This window comes from Biomphalaria glabrata, chromosome 8 (genome assembly GCF_947242115.1).
Source record: "Biomphalaria glabrata chromosome 8, xgBioGlab47.1, whole genome shotgun sequence".
Taxonomy (NCBI): Eukaryota; Metazoa; Mollusca; class Gastropoda; family Planorbidae; genus Biomphalaria; species Biomphalaria glabrata.
Window position 1 is genome coordinate 30,541,577 of NC_074718.1, and position 17,268 is coordinate 30,558,844.

General features: G+C 34.7%; 1 protein-coding gene across 3 annotated transcripts; it reads right to left on the bottom strand.

Annotated features, from left to right (window-relative positions):
* Positions 1-310: 310 nt before the first annotated feature.
* LOC106054658 (acetylcholine receptor subunit alpha-like) lies at positions 311-17,081 on the bottom strand. Of its 3 annotated transcripts, none has more exons than XM_056038267.1 (8): positions 16,943-17,081; positions 7,626-7,966; positions 6,146-6,276; positions 4,925-5,042; positions 3,616-3,777; positions 2,886-3,015; positions 1,487-1,659; positions 311-795 (listed from the first exon to the last, which is right to left on the bottom strand). In XM_056038267.1, exons 2-8 carry the CDS (start codon positions 7,890-7,892, stop codon positions 433-435), a joined length of 1,344 nt encoding a protein of 447 aa, XP_055894242.1. In that variant the 5' UTR covers positions 7,893-7,966; positions 16,943-17,081; the 3' UTR covers positions 311-432. The 3 variants fall into 3 exon arrangements, with proteins under 3 accessions (XP_055894242.1, XP_055894239.1, XP_055894241.1); XM_056038264.1 differs by having other exon boundaries at positions 1,487-1,683; XM_056038266.1 differs by having other exon boundaries at positions 1,487-1,683; positions 7,626-7,935; positions 16,943-17,072.
* Between the last annotated feature and the right edge of the window lie 187 nt (positions 17,082-17,268).

The window sequence follows — 17,268 nt, forward strand, 5'->3', positions numbered from 1 at the left end:
AATATTTGGTAAAAATCTAATGTAAATAGTGCATGTTCACAAATTCAGAAATCAGATCTTCGTAGATAGCCCCATTTCCCGAATAAAGCCCAGTACCTTCCCAGGGTCGACATTATTAAATAGTGTTTTTAGATTAGTGGCTCTAAAATATTTCGCCCTGACATCCTGGTATCTGGGGCAATCAACGAGGATATGTTCCACGGTGAGGCGAGAGTCACAGTACTCGCAAACTGGGGGCTCCTCTCTCTTCAGTACAAAAGAGTGCGTGATGTAGGTGTGGCCAATCCTAAGTCTGGACATGGTCGTCTTATGTTTGGAACGACAATGCAACGTTTCTCAGCCTTAACGTGACGAGCGAGTGGTAACTTGTTATTAAAAAAAAAATATTATTTACAAATAAGTTTCTCTTCAAAATTTCTAAAATGTAAACTATCAGATGGCTAAGTCTAACAAGAATCCCAATGTCACTAAGATCCACAGAACAGAGAAGAAAATGAAAGAGACCCTGTCTATGTGTTTGCCTATCAGTCTGTAGTTATTAACTCTGGGAGGAGTTTTATTGTTTTTAGATTCATTCGCTTCATCTTTCATGTCAACGTAGGTGAAGTTTCTATCTCTTTGAGAGTCAGCGTCAGACGTTTTATTGTTTGGACTTGGGCTGGAGTCATTAGGATTGACATTGTCGTTAGGTTTCACTTTGTTGTTTAACATGGAGGAAATTGTTGACGTCAATGTTTGTGTTTTAGAGAAAGCACTTTGAAAATTTTCTTTGGCTTTCAAATGGGACGTCTCTTTCTGAAAAAGTAAAAACAAAAATGTTTCTAAGTTGTGTTCTGTCGTAATTAGCAGAATGCTTTTAAAAACAACTACACTTTAATTGTATGACATTCAGACGTCCGACTTTATGAATGAGAAAAAAGTTCCCTTTTCATACCTTGCCATCTAGAGGGCAGATGATTTAAAGGTCATCTGTTACTGTGACACACGGTTAACAAGGGTGTCATGTGGACAAGCGCATTCACTTTTCCCCAACTTATGTCTGGTACCCAGGTACCGGAGACCACGATTCGGAAGCCTAGCGCTTTACCACTTAGCCACTGCGCCTCCATAATGAATGAGAATATGTTTTAATGTACCATCCCATCGAACGCATTTTCACCTTGTTTTTCAACATCACCTCTTTCTAAATGATGAATTTATCGTTGCCGGTCATGAACAAGGTAGTTAAAGATTGAATGCCAAGTCCTGGTGAAGACAATTTTTGTGTTTTCATTTTTTACCCTGATTCTATTGGCTGCATGTCTTAAGAGGAAAAAGTAAAAAAATTTAACCAATGTGCGTTAACAGGTTAACTTGACGTTATCAGCGGTACATCACAAAAGGGGCCATTATTTTGGTCTCAATATTCCTTGTTTATGTAGGACGACAAACTGACTATCTCACAGATTTTGTATTCAAAAAGCTAGTCAACAAAAAATCCACTAACCTCGTCTTTGTGAGCCAGGTAGACAATGATGATGCTGTCGATGACGGTCAACATGGAGATGATGAGCAACAAAAAGAGGTAGATGGTCAGCTTGGGAGTTGTGGTCCCAGAACGAGGCAGCATACTGCTAACGATGCTGAGAAATACCGACAGGGCCAACAACACTGTGATGCCTAGGAGTAATTCCATAGATACATCTAAAAGAATGATCCAATTAATGCTTTAAATGTTAAAACTAAAATAAGATACTTCGTTAGTGTGCAAAAGAAATACAGTTGTTTTGTTTAATGATATCATTTAAAAAAAATTTCGTGTAATCAAATGACGTAATCCATTAAATTAGAAAAGAAACATTTATTAGCTTGAGTTAAAAAGATAAATGTGTGTTACTATCTATATATATATATATAATTCTCTTCTTCGCTCAACAATTTGGACGAGAAGAAGTAAAGGAAAGATCACTATTTTATTTCTGCAAATTGTTTTTAGTTTTCAAAAGATTTTAATAATTTCCGGATGTTTCCATGACTTTTTCGTGTATTATGCAATTTCAGGAGATTTCAAGAAGTGGGAATTCTGTTATAAGTTATAAAATGGTTTAATTTAATAATTTACACCTAGAATTAGCGAGGGTCCTTTGAAAGTGCTGGGCACACTGCGGTAACATAGGGGCCTAAGGCCGGCCCTGCAAAATAACGGCGTATGCTACGCCGTGGGTCGACTAATGTTACTATAATTTATATAAATTTGTTACTATGATTTAATAATTTATCATCCATGTTGCGTAATTTCTTTTAAAAGAAGATCCATTCATCCATCCATATTAAAAAGATATAAGTAGACTACATTTTGTTTCAGATGAGACTTACATTTGAATAGAGTATATATTTAAAGCAGAGACAGGAAGATCAAAGTAGCAAGATTAATATAACAAAAGCTTAGTCAATTAATTCTAGTGGTATTACCAATTAGTGCTTTAATTCTCAGATGTACTTATTAAAAAAAAAAGAACAAATTTGGAAACTTCCCATAAGTCTAACAAGGTACATCTGCCGAGAAAGTCATTCGGTGTAGCCAATAAGTATACACAAATATCAACCCTTTTTGACTTAGTGATGTATGCCAAAAGGATGCAAAAATAATCTTTTTTGATATACGAAATATGTAATATTGACTAAGTGCCTTTCCTTTCCCCAAGTAATGTTAGGTACTCTTTTAGAGTTTTGACTAAAGAAGTCAATTCAACATTATTTACCAACATACAAACCGGAGACACCTCTGCTCGAAAACCAAAGCATTTTAGCAGTCAACCACCACAGCCCCTAATACTGACTATGTTACAACATTTTAATCCAGAGACTTAGTCAATAAACTAGATACAAAGTAATTAAAAACTTACCATAACTGATCTTCTCCCCTGAATCTGCAGGGATAACAAATACCAGGAGGTTGAGAAAAGAAAGAAAGACAACTGGTAGAACAATATTGATCAGAAGAAATGTTGGCCGTCTTTTCAGTTTAAATTTCAACTGGGAAAGAAACAATAACATACACATTAAAGAGTAGCACAACCTCCCCCCCCCCCCCAAAAAAAAAGGATGAAGTTCTAATGCAAATGTGTAAATAAACATTTTAATTCAAATGAATATTTTTTTTAAAGTTAATATCCTTTTACTAGTTGAGATCTTCATGATCATATCCCCCATTGCAAAAGTATTATTAAAGTATGATGTGAACCAGAACACACCCAAGTGCTCCGGTGCATATCACATTCTACAGAACGTGACTGAGGTTAAACAAACAGATTGGAAATTGCTATATATGACGGACATCTCATTTTTATTTTTTTTTTATTATTATTTTATTTTTGTTTGTGGCCTACAGAAAATAATGTTGATTAGCTTATGTGTTATAAATGTAATTAGTTTTAATATTGCTCTATTCATTTTTTGTTGTTTTTATATAATCTACATTATATCTCTCACACATTTCTCTATATTCTTCTTATCTTTATCTATGTGTCTGTATGCTATTGCTTAAATACTGTAAATTCTCAGTGGTGCTAACGCTTAATGTAAGTATATAATGGACATTGCATCTTATGCAATAGTTCAATGAACACCAATTACCTGTATAGCCGACGCGACCCAGGTTCCCGAGATCAACTCCGTGACATTCAAGCCTGTATCTTTGAGCTCCCACTCTCCGTGAGTAACGAAGAAATCCAGCAGCACTTCGGATGAGATGGCCACAAAGACAAGCTCGGATGTGGTGTACTGCATGGCAAAGAACTGCAGTCAGAGAAAGCTTTTGTTAATAAATGTGGATTATAAGCTTGGCTTATTATTGAACTTTATAACTTCGAATTATCATAGTCAATCTTCTAAAAAGTTCAGTTTTGTTGTTATCTAATAATTACTATGTTAATAATAATAAATAATTAAATGCAAATACAATAATATTTTATTACTCTTGTTAAGATTTGTCTTATAATTGTGCATAACAAAACATTGTAATGATATTTTGATGGGAGAAGTACATGTACAGATAAATTACAAGAAAATGTAAATAGGGCATGAAAAAATTCTTTTTACTGTAGGGTAACAGAAAGTACATATCGAATAGTCAACTAATGTACTAAAATGGGTTTCATCTGTACATTAAAAAGCCCTAACACCATGCATTCGAGGATTGGATTTATTTGATAATCTATGTACCATAGAGTGCACGTGAGTACCTGAGCGTGCATTGTCTCTGAAGAAGCCTTGATGAGGATTGTGGGAGTTGACTGGATACAAAGTGGTGGAGCGCTAGAGCGAGATGGGAGACGAAAATACGTGTGTTTGTTGTACGCAGTATTTATAAAGCGAATCAAAGCTTACTTTTAATATCATTGACATCGAGCCATTGAGTTGGATACTCCTAAACATTTCTTTACCGCTATTGAAAGATGTACAAATTCATCAATTCAAGTCAGATTTTTATAGTTGAAATTATGCGTTTACAAGGGTAAAGTAGACCCCAACCCACCAGCCCCCTCAGCAAACCAGAAGAATATAGAAATCCATACAACAATAAGCAAAACAACTTCTAAATAAATAAATATTACTAGGTAAATGTTTTGCGCCCAAATAGAAAGAAAAACAACGTGCGCAGTATTCCACTTAGCCAAGGGCTCCATCTGTAGGTTGCAGATGAAGCCGTTGCTTGTCAATGTGTGATTCTTAAGAATCATTTTTTTTCGATTATGATTAACTTTTTTTTCCTATGCATAACCAAATATTTCAAATAAACAACAAAATAAAAAAAAAAACAACAGTAACACATTTGAAGTCAGAAGTTCTGTATGATTCAATAACAAGATGCACTGTGTCTGTAATACTACCAAATATACTTTCTTATTGAACGACAAACATTTGGTCAGAAATGTTACTTAACAGTGATTGTACACGTCTGTTCGTCAAATGGATAATCTGACATTTGTAACTCACAGGATACGGGGATCAGACTGCCTGGTACCCAGTTGGCAACACCGTCGTTGGTTATAAAGACTGGCCTATAAATAAAAGGTGAAAATCTTTTTAAACAATTTAATTGCGATGTAAGATGTAATACATAAACAGCTTCAAATGTTGTTTTTTTTTGTGTGTGTAATTTAAAAGAAACAGTGTTTCAAATTTTACAAATTAGTCGAAATATACTCATGCTTGTAGATTTAAAAAAAAAATTTCTCTGAGTACTATTAAATGTGTTATGCTTTTGCTAAATGAAAAAATATTAAAGAAAGCTATGATTTATTCTTACATCACCTTATTGTAATATAAAGAAAATAGCTGAAATTATCATATCACACAATATCATTCATTTGATTGTGCTCAGTTGTAATAATAAATTCAAGTCGTTTTTTGTTCACCAATTATAAAACTTGAATAAAATTGAATAAAGCACAAAGGCGAAGAGGAAGGAAACAATCCAACAGCGCATTAGTACCAAAATGATTTCATACGTTTTAAAAAGTGAAGAAGAAATATCCTAAAGATTGTTGATGGGAAGCCAAACAAATGACATAGGCTATTCACCGTTCAAGTAAAGGGTGCTTACCCTATATACGTTTACAAGACGGGAGTTAACTCAGTACCTGAAGAATAACATTTCAGAATGAACTCGACAAGCAAGTGCCACTATTTATACAGCTTGGTAATGATGACCACCGGAAGCACCTGTTTTTGTATCCGTTTCTTTCCGAAGACATAGTGCATGATTCTAGGAAGTGGAGGACCCAACACTTTATACAATTCAAAAAAAAATCTAAAATTATTTCATATTTCTTATAAAAAACAACTAAAATATAATATATTGCCCGTAATTTTATTATATTTAATACTCATTTATTTTGTTTGATAAAATATATTAATGAGGCCCCCAGTCTTACACTGTCGTAGATCTTGCACTGTGAAATCGACCTTAGTAGATAAATAAGTTAATTCCTTCAATACATATCTCAATTACTTCTTTTGAAAACTAGATAGATGATCATTATATACCACATCGATGCAGATTTCTCAAGGGAATTACAATGATACATTACTTTTAAGTGATTTAATGTTGAGCTGCTGTCTTGACGTATAAAACATGAGTCAATGAAATGTCTCGACTTACGCTACATCGTCCTGGAAGAGATCCCTGTCTCCAAGTGTATTCATCAGCACAACTCTCGGTCTCCAGATCTTCTCAGGTACGGGATGGATTAACGTCTGGTTGCCATACAAACTGGGATCCCATGTAATCATCTGAAAGTTATAATTTCTCATTTCACAAAAAGTAACTAGTATTCCCTTATGTAGGAGACTCTTAAACAGACAAAGTGAAGCAATGTAATTCCAAATATATGGAAATGAGAAATAACAATTGAGTTTCAAACCTAGAACGGGTCGGGTAACTTTAAAGAGCTAGATATTTGGATGCATTTCATGTACATATAACAGCAAATGTTGATCAGCTATTTATTATACAATGGATTCGAAAATGTTTTATGCCCTTTCTAGATCTGGAAAATCCTATTTCTGAACTTTTTAATGGCATGCTTTCTGTAGTTAACGCACACTTTGACACTACAATCTTAAGATATATGGTGTCAAAAAACGTATGCACTGTGCGACCTTTTCTTACGCTAGGTTGTTGGTCGTACGAATTTTAATTGATAATTTGACATATAGCCTTCAGTATTTTATTATTGTTGATCTCATTTTAGGGCAGGTACTTGTCCTTAATCTGTTTCTATTGTTTATCTCACTTCGCCGTTGAAGTTTTCCAAGACGAGACTGCTGGGTCAGTTTTCTGTTTTTAATAAACTTTTTATCAATTCACTCTCCCACACCCAATCTCAAGATGAAATTTCTCACAATTATTTCTGCACTTTGACAAAACAAGAATTAAAAAAAATAATAAAAGAGTGGTTAATGAGCTATTGATAATTAATTATTTTGTTTGGTATTTTACTAGGGAACTACATCTTTTTTTTATGACAGATGCGGTGACATAAGTTGAGTCAGTCCCCCCCCCCCCCCCCTTTTATGAAGGCTTGAGCTGAGTTGAAATTCAAGATGTACAATTTTTTTATGCATTTAAAAAGCGATGACGGAAACATTCACACAGATACCCCCCCTTCCACATTCTCAACCGGTCCAGACAAGTGATAGCGCATTGAGAAAACTAAAAGCATGAAATTGCGCTTAACAAAATCAATTGGACAAAATATTTCTAATCGCACAGATTTAATATTGCTTGTGCAGATCTATTACAAATTTAATTACATCACTGATCCAAACTACAATACAATTACATTTAATATAAGCTTTTTTTAAAAAAAATATTTTTTTTTTTGTTATCACTTATAAGCAGCTAATTTTTGCTTGAACTAGTAGTAGGTTTATATTTGTTTGAGTAGTCGGTCGAGGGTTTGAATTACACATTTTATGTATGCTACAATAGGTGAGAGATCTAAGTTTGATTTTGTAGTAATATAAAATGCTCCAAAACTTTACAATAGTTTTGTATTATGTAAAACCTTTTCTAAAAAAATTCCGATATTAAATTGAGTTTTCAACTAATACTTGTTTACTTCATACTTAACACTTACCTCGTCTTGCCAAACAAGCAACAGAAAGCCGTTGGCGGTGAAGCTTTGAGTGACATCGTCAAGTCCCACAATAGACACCATTTCAAAGTTGACATAAACTTTCATGACCTGAGACTGATCTTTGAGAGGACGCACTTCCGTGTGGTAGTCACCATTCTCTACGATGTCCTTCATAATAGCCACTGTGCTGCTGTAAGTTTGTGATATCACATCCCGAGTGATCAGGCATACAACTAAAGCAGCAAGGGCCAGGCATTTCTCCTTCATTTGTATCTAGGTCAAAGTCGGCCAGCGTCTTCTAATCATAGTTCTACCAGTACAGGAATGTGAATTTTAAATTGCTGTAGAATTAAAATCGTGTTTTTTTTTTACAAAGCTTATATCTACTCACTGTTTGTCTGCCTGCGTGTCTGAATGTCTGTCTGTACACGTTATTTTACGATACCCAATCAAGCTGAAATTTCGCACAATAATTTCTTTTACCTGACAACACAAGAATCAATAAAAAAAAAAAAAAATAAATAAATAAAAAATTAACCATTGGTAATAAATTACATTTTTGGTATCTCAAAAAAAAAACAACAAAAAAACCTGGAAATATTTGGTACCTAAAGTAACGGAAAGATATTGTAACTAACGGAAGTGGTGGTATAAGCTGAATTAGGCCCCTTTCCGAGGGAAAGAAATAGTACTTGACACATTTTATTACATGACTGATCCAAACTAATTGATACATTTAATATCAGCATTATTTTTTTTTAAAGTATTTTTTTTTTGTATTTTGCTTGGTTAATGTTGTAATTATTGTTGTATGTGAATGGGAATAATTCAATATGTTAGCAGAGCTTCAACCTTGTATACGTATCCTACGCCTGTATAGGTTTATAGGATTCGTCAGCGTCCGATTTGAATAATTCCTTTGTTAGGTCTAGTTTACCCAAACCTTGCTCTGCCCAAACCCACCCCATTTGGACAACCGCAAAGTAATAATTATGAGACAAAGAAGCTCTTATTGTTGATATATATATATATCAAAGGTCCACAGACCTATATATTATACCTAGACTGGACATGAAGAACTCTGATAATATACAAATATGTCATGTGAAGCTTGAAAAAAGCTGAAATAAAGCGTTGTTTTGTAAAGTAGTTATAAAGTAAAGCTGTTTTTTTTCAGCCGCTAACCTAAGTAATTTAATATCGACAATTAGAGCTCTTTCGTCTCATAATTATCATTTTGCAATCTTTAGATACATAATCTAGATCTAGAATGATGTAAGTAATCAGTATATTTAAATGTACAATCTAAAATCATTAGATGATTAAAATCAAGAGAATTGAATTATTTCGATCTAGGATTATCGAAATATTATCTCAATGGAAACGAACAGTAAATTACTTTATATAAAAGATTTCCATAAATTTATCTTATCTGAACTTATAAAATACAGACGTTATCTCAAGAAGATGATTAGGTCAATGGTTTTCTTGGTTGGCTCAAGCAACCCATTTCAAGCTCTAATAGCACTAGGGAAGGAGCATTTGTATAAATTCATCCTAGCATATGAAACAAGGAATGTGCCTTCAGGGCCGGTCCTACAGAATGCGGGGCCCTATGCGAAACGGTTTTCGCGGGGCCTAGTCTGGGTAAGGGGTAAGGAAAATTAAGATTTTGTATTAGAAAATACATTTCGTCTTTGGCTTTGCATTGTATACATAATAGGTACACAATCACTGTCCAATTAACTTGACGAGCCATCTACAGTAGATCGTAGTTTTCCAACAAAAAGCCAATAAACATTCAGATCTTTAATTTATATGCCAGTAACTATTAAAGTAAATTAAGTATTTGAACTTACTGTTTTGGTTAAAATTCGCTATGTTATTGCATTTTTATTAAATAAAAGCTGGCAATGCCTTTTTTTTATCGCGAGTAGTACTGAAGTTTTTCATATTGAATAACGCCCCGAAATGACAAGTATATCTTTATTTCAAGAGATTTTTATGAGTTTTCAGAAATGTTTTAATGATTTCAGGAGATTTCCAGGACTTTATCGTACATTTTGTCTAAGGAAACCTTGTAATTATAAGTTAAAATGGTTTCATCTAATTATTTACACCTTGATCTAGAATTAGAGCGGGGCCTATGAAAGTGCGGGGCCCATTGTGGCTGCATTGGTTGCAGTGGCCTAAGACCGGCCCTGTGTGCCTTTATCTTTGTGTCTTTCTGAGTAATATTTCAGGTTTTGTTTTTATATTTAATGATTATGAGTCAGTGTTTTATATATTTTTATATACAATTGCTACTTTATTTTTAAGCCTTCTATCCTGAAGGATTTCTAAATTTAGTGATTTTACTAAAGGTGTTACTCTAGTCAAATGTGAATATTCGTTTGTTTTGAATCTCACTGCACTATTTTGTGTCTGTTCCATTTTCTAAATTTATTCTTGAGTTGAGGAGTCCCAAACAGAGGATGCATGTTATATTATTGTCCTAACCTAGCGTTAAATAACATTTTAATTTTATGATCTTTTTGTGCTTGGAGAAAATGATTCTAAAACACCTACTGAAAGAAGTAGAAACAAGCCTTGACCCAGACCAATTTGCTTACAAACCGCCAAGAAGTACAGAAGATGCAAAGTATTAAATCTTCTGTACTTCTTGGCGGTTTCATGCTAGATTGTCTATACCATCATCTTGATACTCAGAAACACTACGCCAGAGTATTATTCGTAGATTTCTCATCTACATTCAACACCATCCAACCACATCGCATGATACAAAAACTATCTGACATGAACGTTAGCAAACACATGCAAGCTTGGGCTCTAAACGTTCTTATCAAACGCCCATAAAATGTAAAAGCTAACGGCCATGTGTAAGGCACGAGAGAGCTTAGCACTGGAGCGCCGCAGGGTGCATGCTATCACCAGTATTGTATACCATCTGCACCAATGACATTCAGAGCCAATCGGCTGGTACTCCCATCATTTGATGACGACAAAGCAATCATCGAACTTATTGCAGGGAATGAAAATATGTACCATTCAATTTGATTTAATAATTAACACTTTTTACCAATGGTGTATAGACAAGTTTCTTATTTTAAATATTCAGAAAACTAAAGAAATGATAATAGATTTTAGGAACATAAAGACCATCATGGAGAAGTTTTGATAAATAACCGAACCGTGCAAGGGTTAGGGTTAGTGCAAGAATATAAATACCTTGGTTAAATCATCAACAACAAACTAAAGTGGAGTGAAATCTGTCAAAACCTTTACAACAAAATTCATCAACGACTCTTCTATCTTAGAAAGTTAAGAACATTTAAAATCGACAAAATAATCATTAAACTTTTCTATACAGCAACCATCTAATTAACTTTGCAATCACCTGCTGGTCTGGTAATACTTCATTGGCACAAAGACAGGGATAAATAGACAAATTAAAAAAAGCATATATCACCCGAGCTACCATCTCTTGAAGAGCTTTGTCATGAAAGATGCCTTTCCAAAACACACGATTCTCAAAGACAACATGCACCCATTAAACCACTGTTACATCCACTAGCGGATCCAAAACTTTAGAGTGGTAGGGGGCAATTTTTTTCCAAACCCTAACCCTAACGCCCAGTAAACCCTAACCCTATGCATAAACGTAAGTACAGCATATATATATATATATATATATATATGAGAAATAAAAAAAGCAGTGTTTCTCAACTTTCTGCGAAGAAAAAACTCCAGTCATGTGGAGCCCTTTCTCTAGATAGCATGAGGGTCTGGGGGAGAGCTGTAAGGTTCCTTATTTTTTTTGCATTCTTCACTGTAGAAACGCATTCCCCTGACAATTACAGCTGTGACAAGTCGGATTAAGATATTGGCCGTTTTGGGTGTCTAGGGGATTTTATAGTTTGAGAATCCTTACTTGCACATATAAACTACAAGCACAGCGTTATAATGCAGGCAACAAATACTATATTTAGATGTAAACTTATGTACAGTTTATTATACAAAATAAGATAAGGAAAGGTGAAATGCTGTACAGTTGCTAGTATGGGATCTAGCTTATTTACATATATAGGACTATCATCATCAGATATTAGAACCAAGTGGCCTGAGTGTCATTAGGCTGGTTGCTTAGCTTTTGGTCCGGTGCTGCACTGGTGAGACTGGTGTGGCTGATACTGATGCTGTCTGCTGGTGGGCTGGCGTAGTGGATCCAGGCTCCGTGTGCAGTCCAACTTGTATGGTTGCAGAGCTAAGCTGCGTCTACCAATCAGTTAAGCCAGTGACGAGTCTGTGGCTAGCGTTGTTACTTGGACTCTTGAAGGATGAGTAGGTCTGATGTCTACAGATCTGGTGCCAGCAAATCTGCTATCAGCTTTAGGTTGCTAAGATTTCAGGCGGATGTAGCCTATAGATAAAAGCTGCAACGATATGATGTATGCGTCGGTTTAGCCATAACGATAACACTGGGAGGTAGATGCCTTTCCGTGAAGGACATCTTCAGACTGATGTATAGAAACCATAAGCTAGTTTCATAAATATCAAAGGGAACTAACAAATGAATAAAGTGTCCCATCAAGGGAGATAACAATAATAATGGGGACCCCCATAAAGGGAAATAACAAACAGTAGTAAGTGACATATGATAAGTAATACAGGTGACGTTCACCAATCACGGTGAGTAGCAAGTACATACATCTCTTAGATAAATGAGATGACAGGGGAAGGAGAGATCAACGTCTGATACTCGCCCATGTTCCCACATAAGTAAACATAGAGCATAAGTAGATACATACTCAGTAATAAGACATGTTTACATAAATGTTTTGATAACTCCCTGCCAAGGAATTAATCAATGATAGTATATTGAAGGCTCGTGCTGAGCGCTAATATATCAGAGTTAAATTAATGATAGTTAAAGAGCTAAATACATCTGGTAAGAATTGGTAATAAATTCTAGTCCGAATGGCTTGAACATTTAGCCATAAAGGTCATGATATAAAATATAAGTATACAGTAATCTACTTACATCATCCATGATAAGAATGCACAAATATATACACAAGTAATGTAGTAATAAATGCACAAATATATATATATACATTACTAAGTAAAATGGTTCTCAAGCACTTTACTAAGTTACATACCACCAATCCAAAGTGAAATAAGGGAATGAAAATAGTCTAGAGCTCAAGTAAGAGTTAGATGTGCTCCCTGTGGGCTCTCCAGCGTGAATGAGATCGGACGATGAAGTTTGTCCATATACACGTGGATAGAAAGGGGGGGGGGCGTGAGTGGCGGGAGATAAGTGCAAAGGTGGTCTAGACTATCTGGCGTCTTTGACAAAGAGATCCTCGCTTGACCGTGACGGCGTTTCCGGGAGATAGACACCGCGCGAAGTCCAGGAAATCAGCCCAGGTGGTCAGGTGGATTATGAAGGGGAGATTATCAGAGCTGGGTACATCAAGGGAGATTATACCTTGATAAAGGCTAGTGCCAGACGAACAGCGTTGCCCGAGGCGTTGAGTTGAAGGGGCACTTTGAAGTGACCAGCCGCTCCCAACAAGGGGGGGGGGGTCAACGGATGTTTGCCAAGATAGGAAAAGGGGAGCGTACTCTTGTCAAGAGTCTAGTGTGGCACGTGTCAAGGTGGGGATAGTAAAATGTGACATCGCTGCCAAAGGGGGTGGGGTTGGATTGGAGGGGTGGTGGCTGTGTTTTTAGCGCTTGATTGGCTAAATTAATAAAATTGATGATTAATAGCGAGTAAATAAATTAATTAAATGCTTAGACCTGAGTGATATCTTGAGTGAGCTAAAACGGTTCGTCACAACAGCTCATTATTTATCAGTGGGGTTTGGGGCGAGGCACCGACGCCAACAGCGTTTTTTAGCATTCTTTACTGCAGAAACGCATTCTCCTGACATCTACAGTTCATTATTCATCCTATTAAAAAATGACCTTTTCAATAATGCTTTACTTGAAAAAATATTCTAATAAGAATTAAAAAGGCCCTTACTACATTACAAATAAAACTATTTGAAGATATCCCACATATTTAGATTTAAGCTTTGAAGATCGCCGACAAAAAAAAATATTAGAATAATAATATTTAGAAAAAAAAGTCATTTGTAAATCATACATTTTGTTCAATAAGCATGTTTGGAACTTTGTTTTGTTACAGAACTATAATTCAAAGCTCTAACAAAAAAAATTTGAAAGTGGGAGGATAAATTAAGTGGGCCAATTTGACTCTACTCTAAATTTGTTTGCATTTTTAGGATTGAAGCATAAATTATGAGCTATAGTCCCAAATTTATTTAACTAGAAAAATAGCAGATTGAGTAAAGGTTGGAAAAAAGCGACTAGGAAAAGAATATTTGGGTTCAGAACTCATCTCAATCGTTACTCTTATACTGAAAAATTTCGTATGAATTCTAAATTTTCCAAAGCAAAGTCTTTCTTTTAAAAAATATGATAAATTCATGTGAAATTACATAAACTCTGTCGCCATATTTGACTATTTTGTTTTAAAACATCATGTTTTCGTCTGGAAAGGGGAGGGGCGGTAGAATGAAAACGATTAATCCTCGCTCCTTTTTTATTATTTCTGTTAATGATTGCATTCGGCATTAAAGAATATGGGTTTTGCGACTCGATATAAGAATTTAATTTATAGCACATACAAAGCATATTAGTGACATAATTTTCTTATAATTTTGTAATTTCTTAACTATAATTCAAAAAGAAAAAAGTATTGGTTTGTCCGATGGGCGGTAGGCGATAGCATGTATCGCCCCTCCCACCTGGTAAAACCCTTTTTCTTTTTATATTCACTAATGATAAAATTTAAGATTAGAGTGTGTGTGCGACATAATATACAAATGGGTTCACATATCAATACGTAGCTAATATTATATAGATATTCAACTAATTTTGTTGACAAACTATGATTTCCCCATAAAAGTAGGACCGCCCCCCCACTCAAAGGGTTTAGGTGGGAAAGGCAGTAGATGGGGGTGGGGGGAGACCGCTTCTACCGCCCCCCCCCCCCCTGGATACCGCCATCAGATCTGAAGGAAGTGGTCGTCTCCTTTCCATTATAACTAATTCCATTATAACTAATACAGAAAGATTTAAAAACTCCTTTATCACACTTTCGGTCAGAGTGTTACAAGATCATCTGCCGTAATCAAGAAGTACATAGAAGTCTAACTCATAAAGCGCTGGTTGTGTTTCGTGTGTGAATGTTGTTCGTATTTGCATCTCTATTGCTATTGTTACGTAGTTACGCTGAGGTGGTCACTTGTAGTAAACTGAATTTCCATTTGATTGGACCAATAAAACTGATCTTATCTCATTTGAATTGTAGAAATTTCTTTTAAAAGAAATTTCTTGTAATAAAATTATTACATAACTATGGAAAGAAATTTCTACAATTTATTTGTTTTAGTTTTTTTTTTTTGTTAATTTTAATAACTGACATTTTTTTGTGTGGAAAGACATGCTCCACTTCGATTGTCATTTCTGTAATTCATCTAATTCATTTTGTAAAATCTCTGTATTTTGTGTTGTTTTTATTGTTCAATATATTATGCAATCGTCTGCAAATAATCTGACGTTTGTTCCTGAACTAATGCGATTTAGTAAATCATTTATGAAACTTAAAATACAAGTGGACCTAAGACTGTTCCTTGAGGTACACATGAGTTTACTGTCATAGGTGTTGATTTAGAGCCATTTATTATTACAATTTGTTCTCTCCCTATCAGAACTATAATTTAAAAAAGATAGCATCTAATATTTCACAATTATCAACATCTTTTGAACAATTGTTAATTAGTCCTATTAGTTGTGTTTCACATGGTCTATAGTTTCTAAAACCATGTTGGTATGGAGTAAGAACATTATGTGGTCTAAGTGGTTTATGATAGTTCTGTGATTAATATTAATAATAACCCATTCCATTTAAAATCCTCAAAATGGTATTGCATTATTTCTAAACTAAAGATCATTACTTTTCTTATACAGAGAAGATCGATTTTCCTAGATTCGGAGCGACTTCCCAAACAGCTTAAAAAGAGTTACATAGGTCTGTGATATGATCATTATCGAATACGTTTTTTTTCTGTTTTGCACTATATGTATTATAAAGGTCTGTGGGTAGGTCTTTATACTCAGAGCCTACATTATTTCCGCTCTGATAAGTTTTTTAAAAAGAATTAATTTTCTACGTTACAGTTTTAACAAACTATGTGTCATTATAATAAAACTCCAAGGAATGTAACGTTGAATGACACAAGGCTACAATGTGGACACCAAAATTTGAAGTGTAAACATGATCTTATGTGTTTACAGTAACTAAAGGTGGACAACGGAAACCCATTCAAGTTCATAGTTTGAATTACCGTAAACGCTTAAAAATTCATGCACACAAAATACAAAACAGAATGCTCCGTGTTCACCATTATTAAATTACTTATAGTATAAGTTAGAAATATTATTATTTACAGTATACAAATGGTTTGCACTGAAACAACAACGTGGGTTAGTAACCTACAGTAGATGTTAAGCTGAGATTCCAACACCACTTGGCTACCAATTCTGACTCTAGTATTGTTGTATTTGCAGAGCGCAGAGTCTTACATAAATGGGGGCTCTAGGCGACGTGACTTTTGTGGACCCCCCCCTCCCCCCCAAATGAAATAGAAAAATATAAATAAATAAAACAGAGAAAAAAAAATAAATTACGCAATTTATTTAAAACCTAGTGACTCCAACAATAATATTCGGTAGAAGTTTCGCTATTGCTTCTCTAAATAATCTGTATCCAGAGTCCTGTGCTTCGGCCCCTTTCCATCGGCCCCCTAGGCAGCTACCTTGTTTGCCTATCCCTAAACCCGGCCCTCTTGTCACTATAGAAACTATTACAAATAGAATAAAAAAAAAAGACTTTTCAGCAGTGAAAACAAATAGGTGGCTGTATTTCAATAGATCCGTTTCTATTTAGTGTTTCTATAGTCATTAGAAGGTGGTATACAATGAACAAATGTTATAGCGTTTCTGTAATATCTTCCATTGGTCAATAGACATATTTTCAACCATTTTTCTGATTTGTTTGTAAATAAAACTTGTTTTAAACTTAATGTTAATAAATCGAGTATACTCGTGCACTGTCAAGTTCTGGACTATGAGAACTATAACATTCTGTTCTTTCAGTTACTCTGCTAACAATGGCTGTAAGAAGTAATGATCTCTTATGTCACAATCAAATCTTTAAAAATGTATGGAAAAAAACAACCAACCTTCAATTCAACACAAAAATGAACAATTGAAATAGAACATAAATAAGAAAATTTACAAAATATTAGTCACACTCTTCAACATTGGAAACATTAAAATCCTCGTGTACTTAGAGCTACGCTACGAATGACTGATTCAACCAGCACGGACTTCAGCATGAGATTATTTTTAGATTCAATGAATTGAGTTTAGACTAAATTTACGCTGTGGTCCCTATAAATTGCGGTACAGGAGCCACAGAATTACTGAGAGTTGATTCAATCGATATACTTGATACAAGTATTTTCATTATTTACTTGGATTTAACTCTTTTTGTGACTTGACCTAA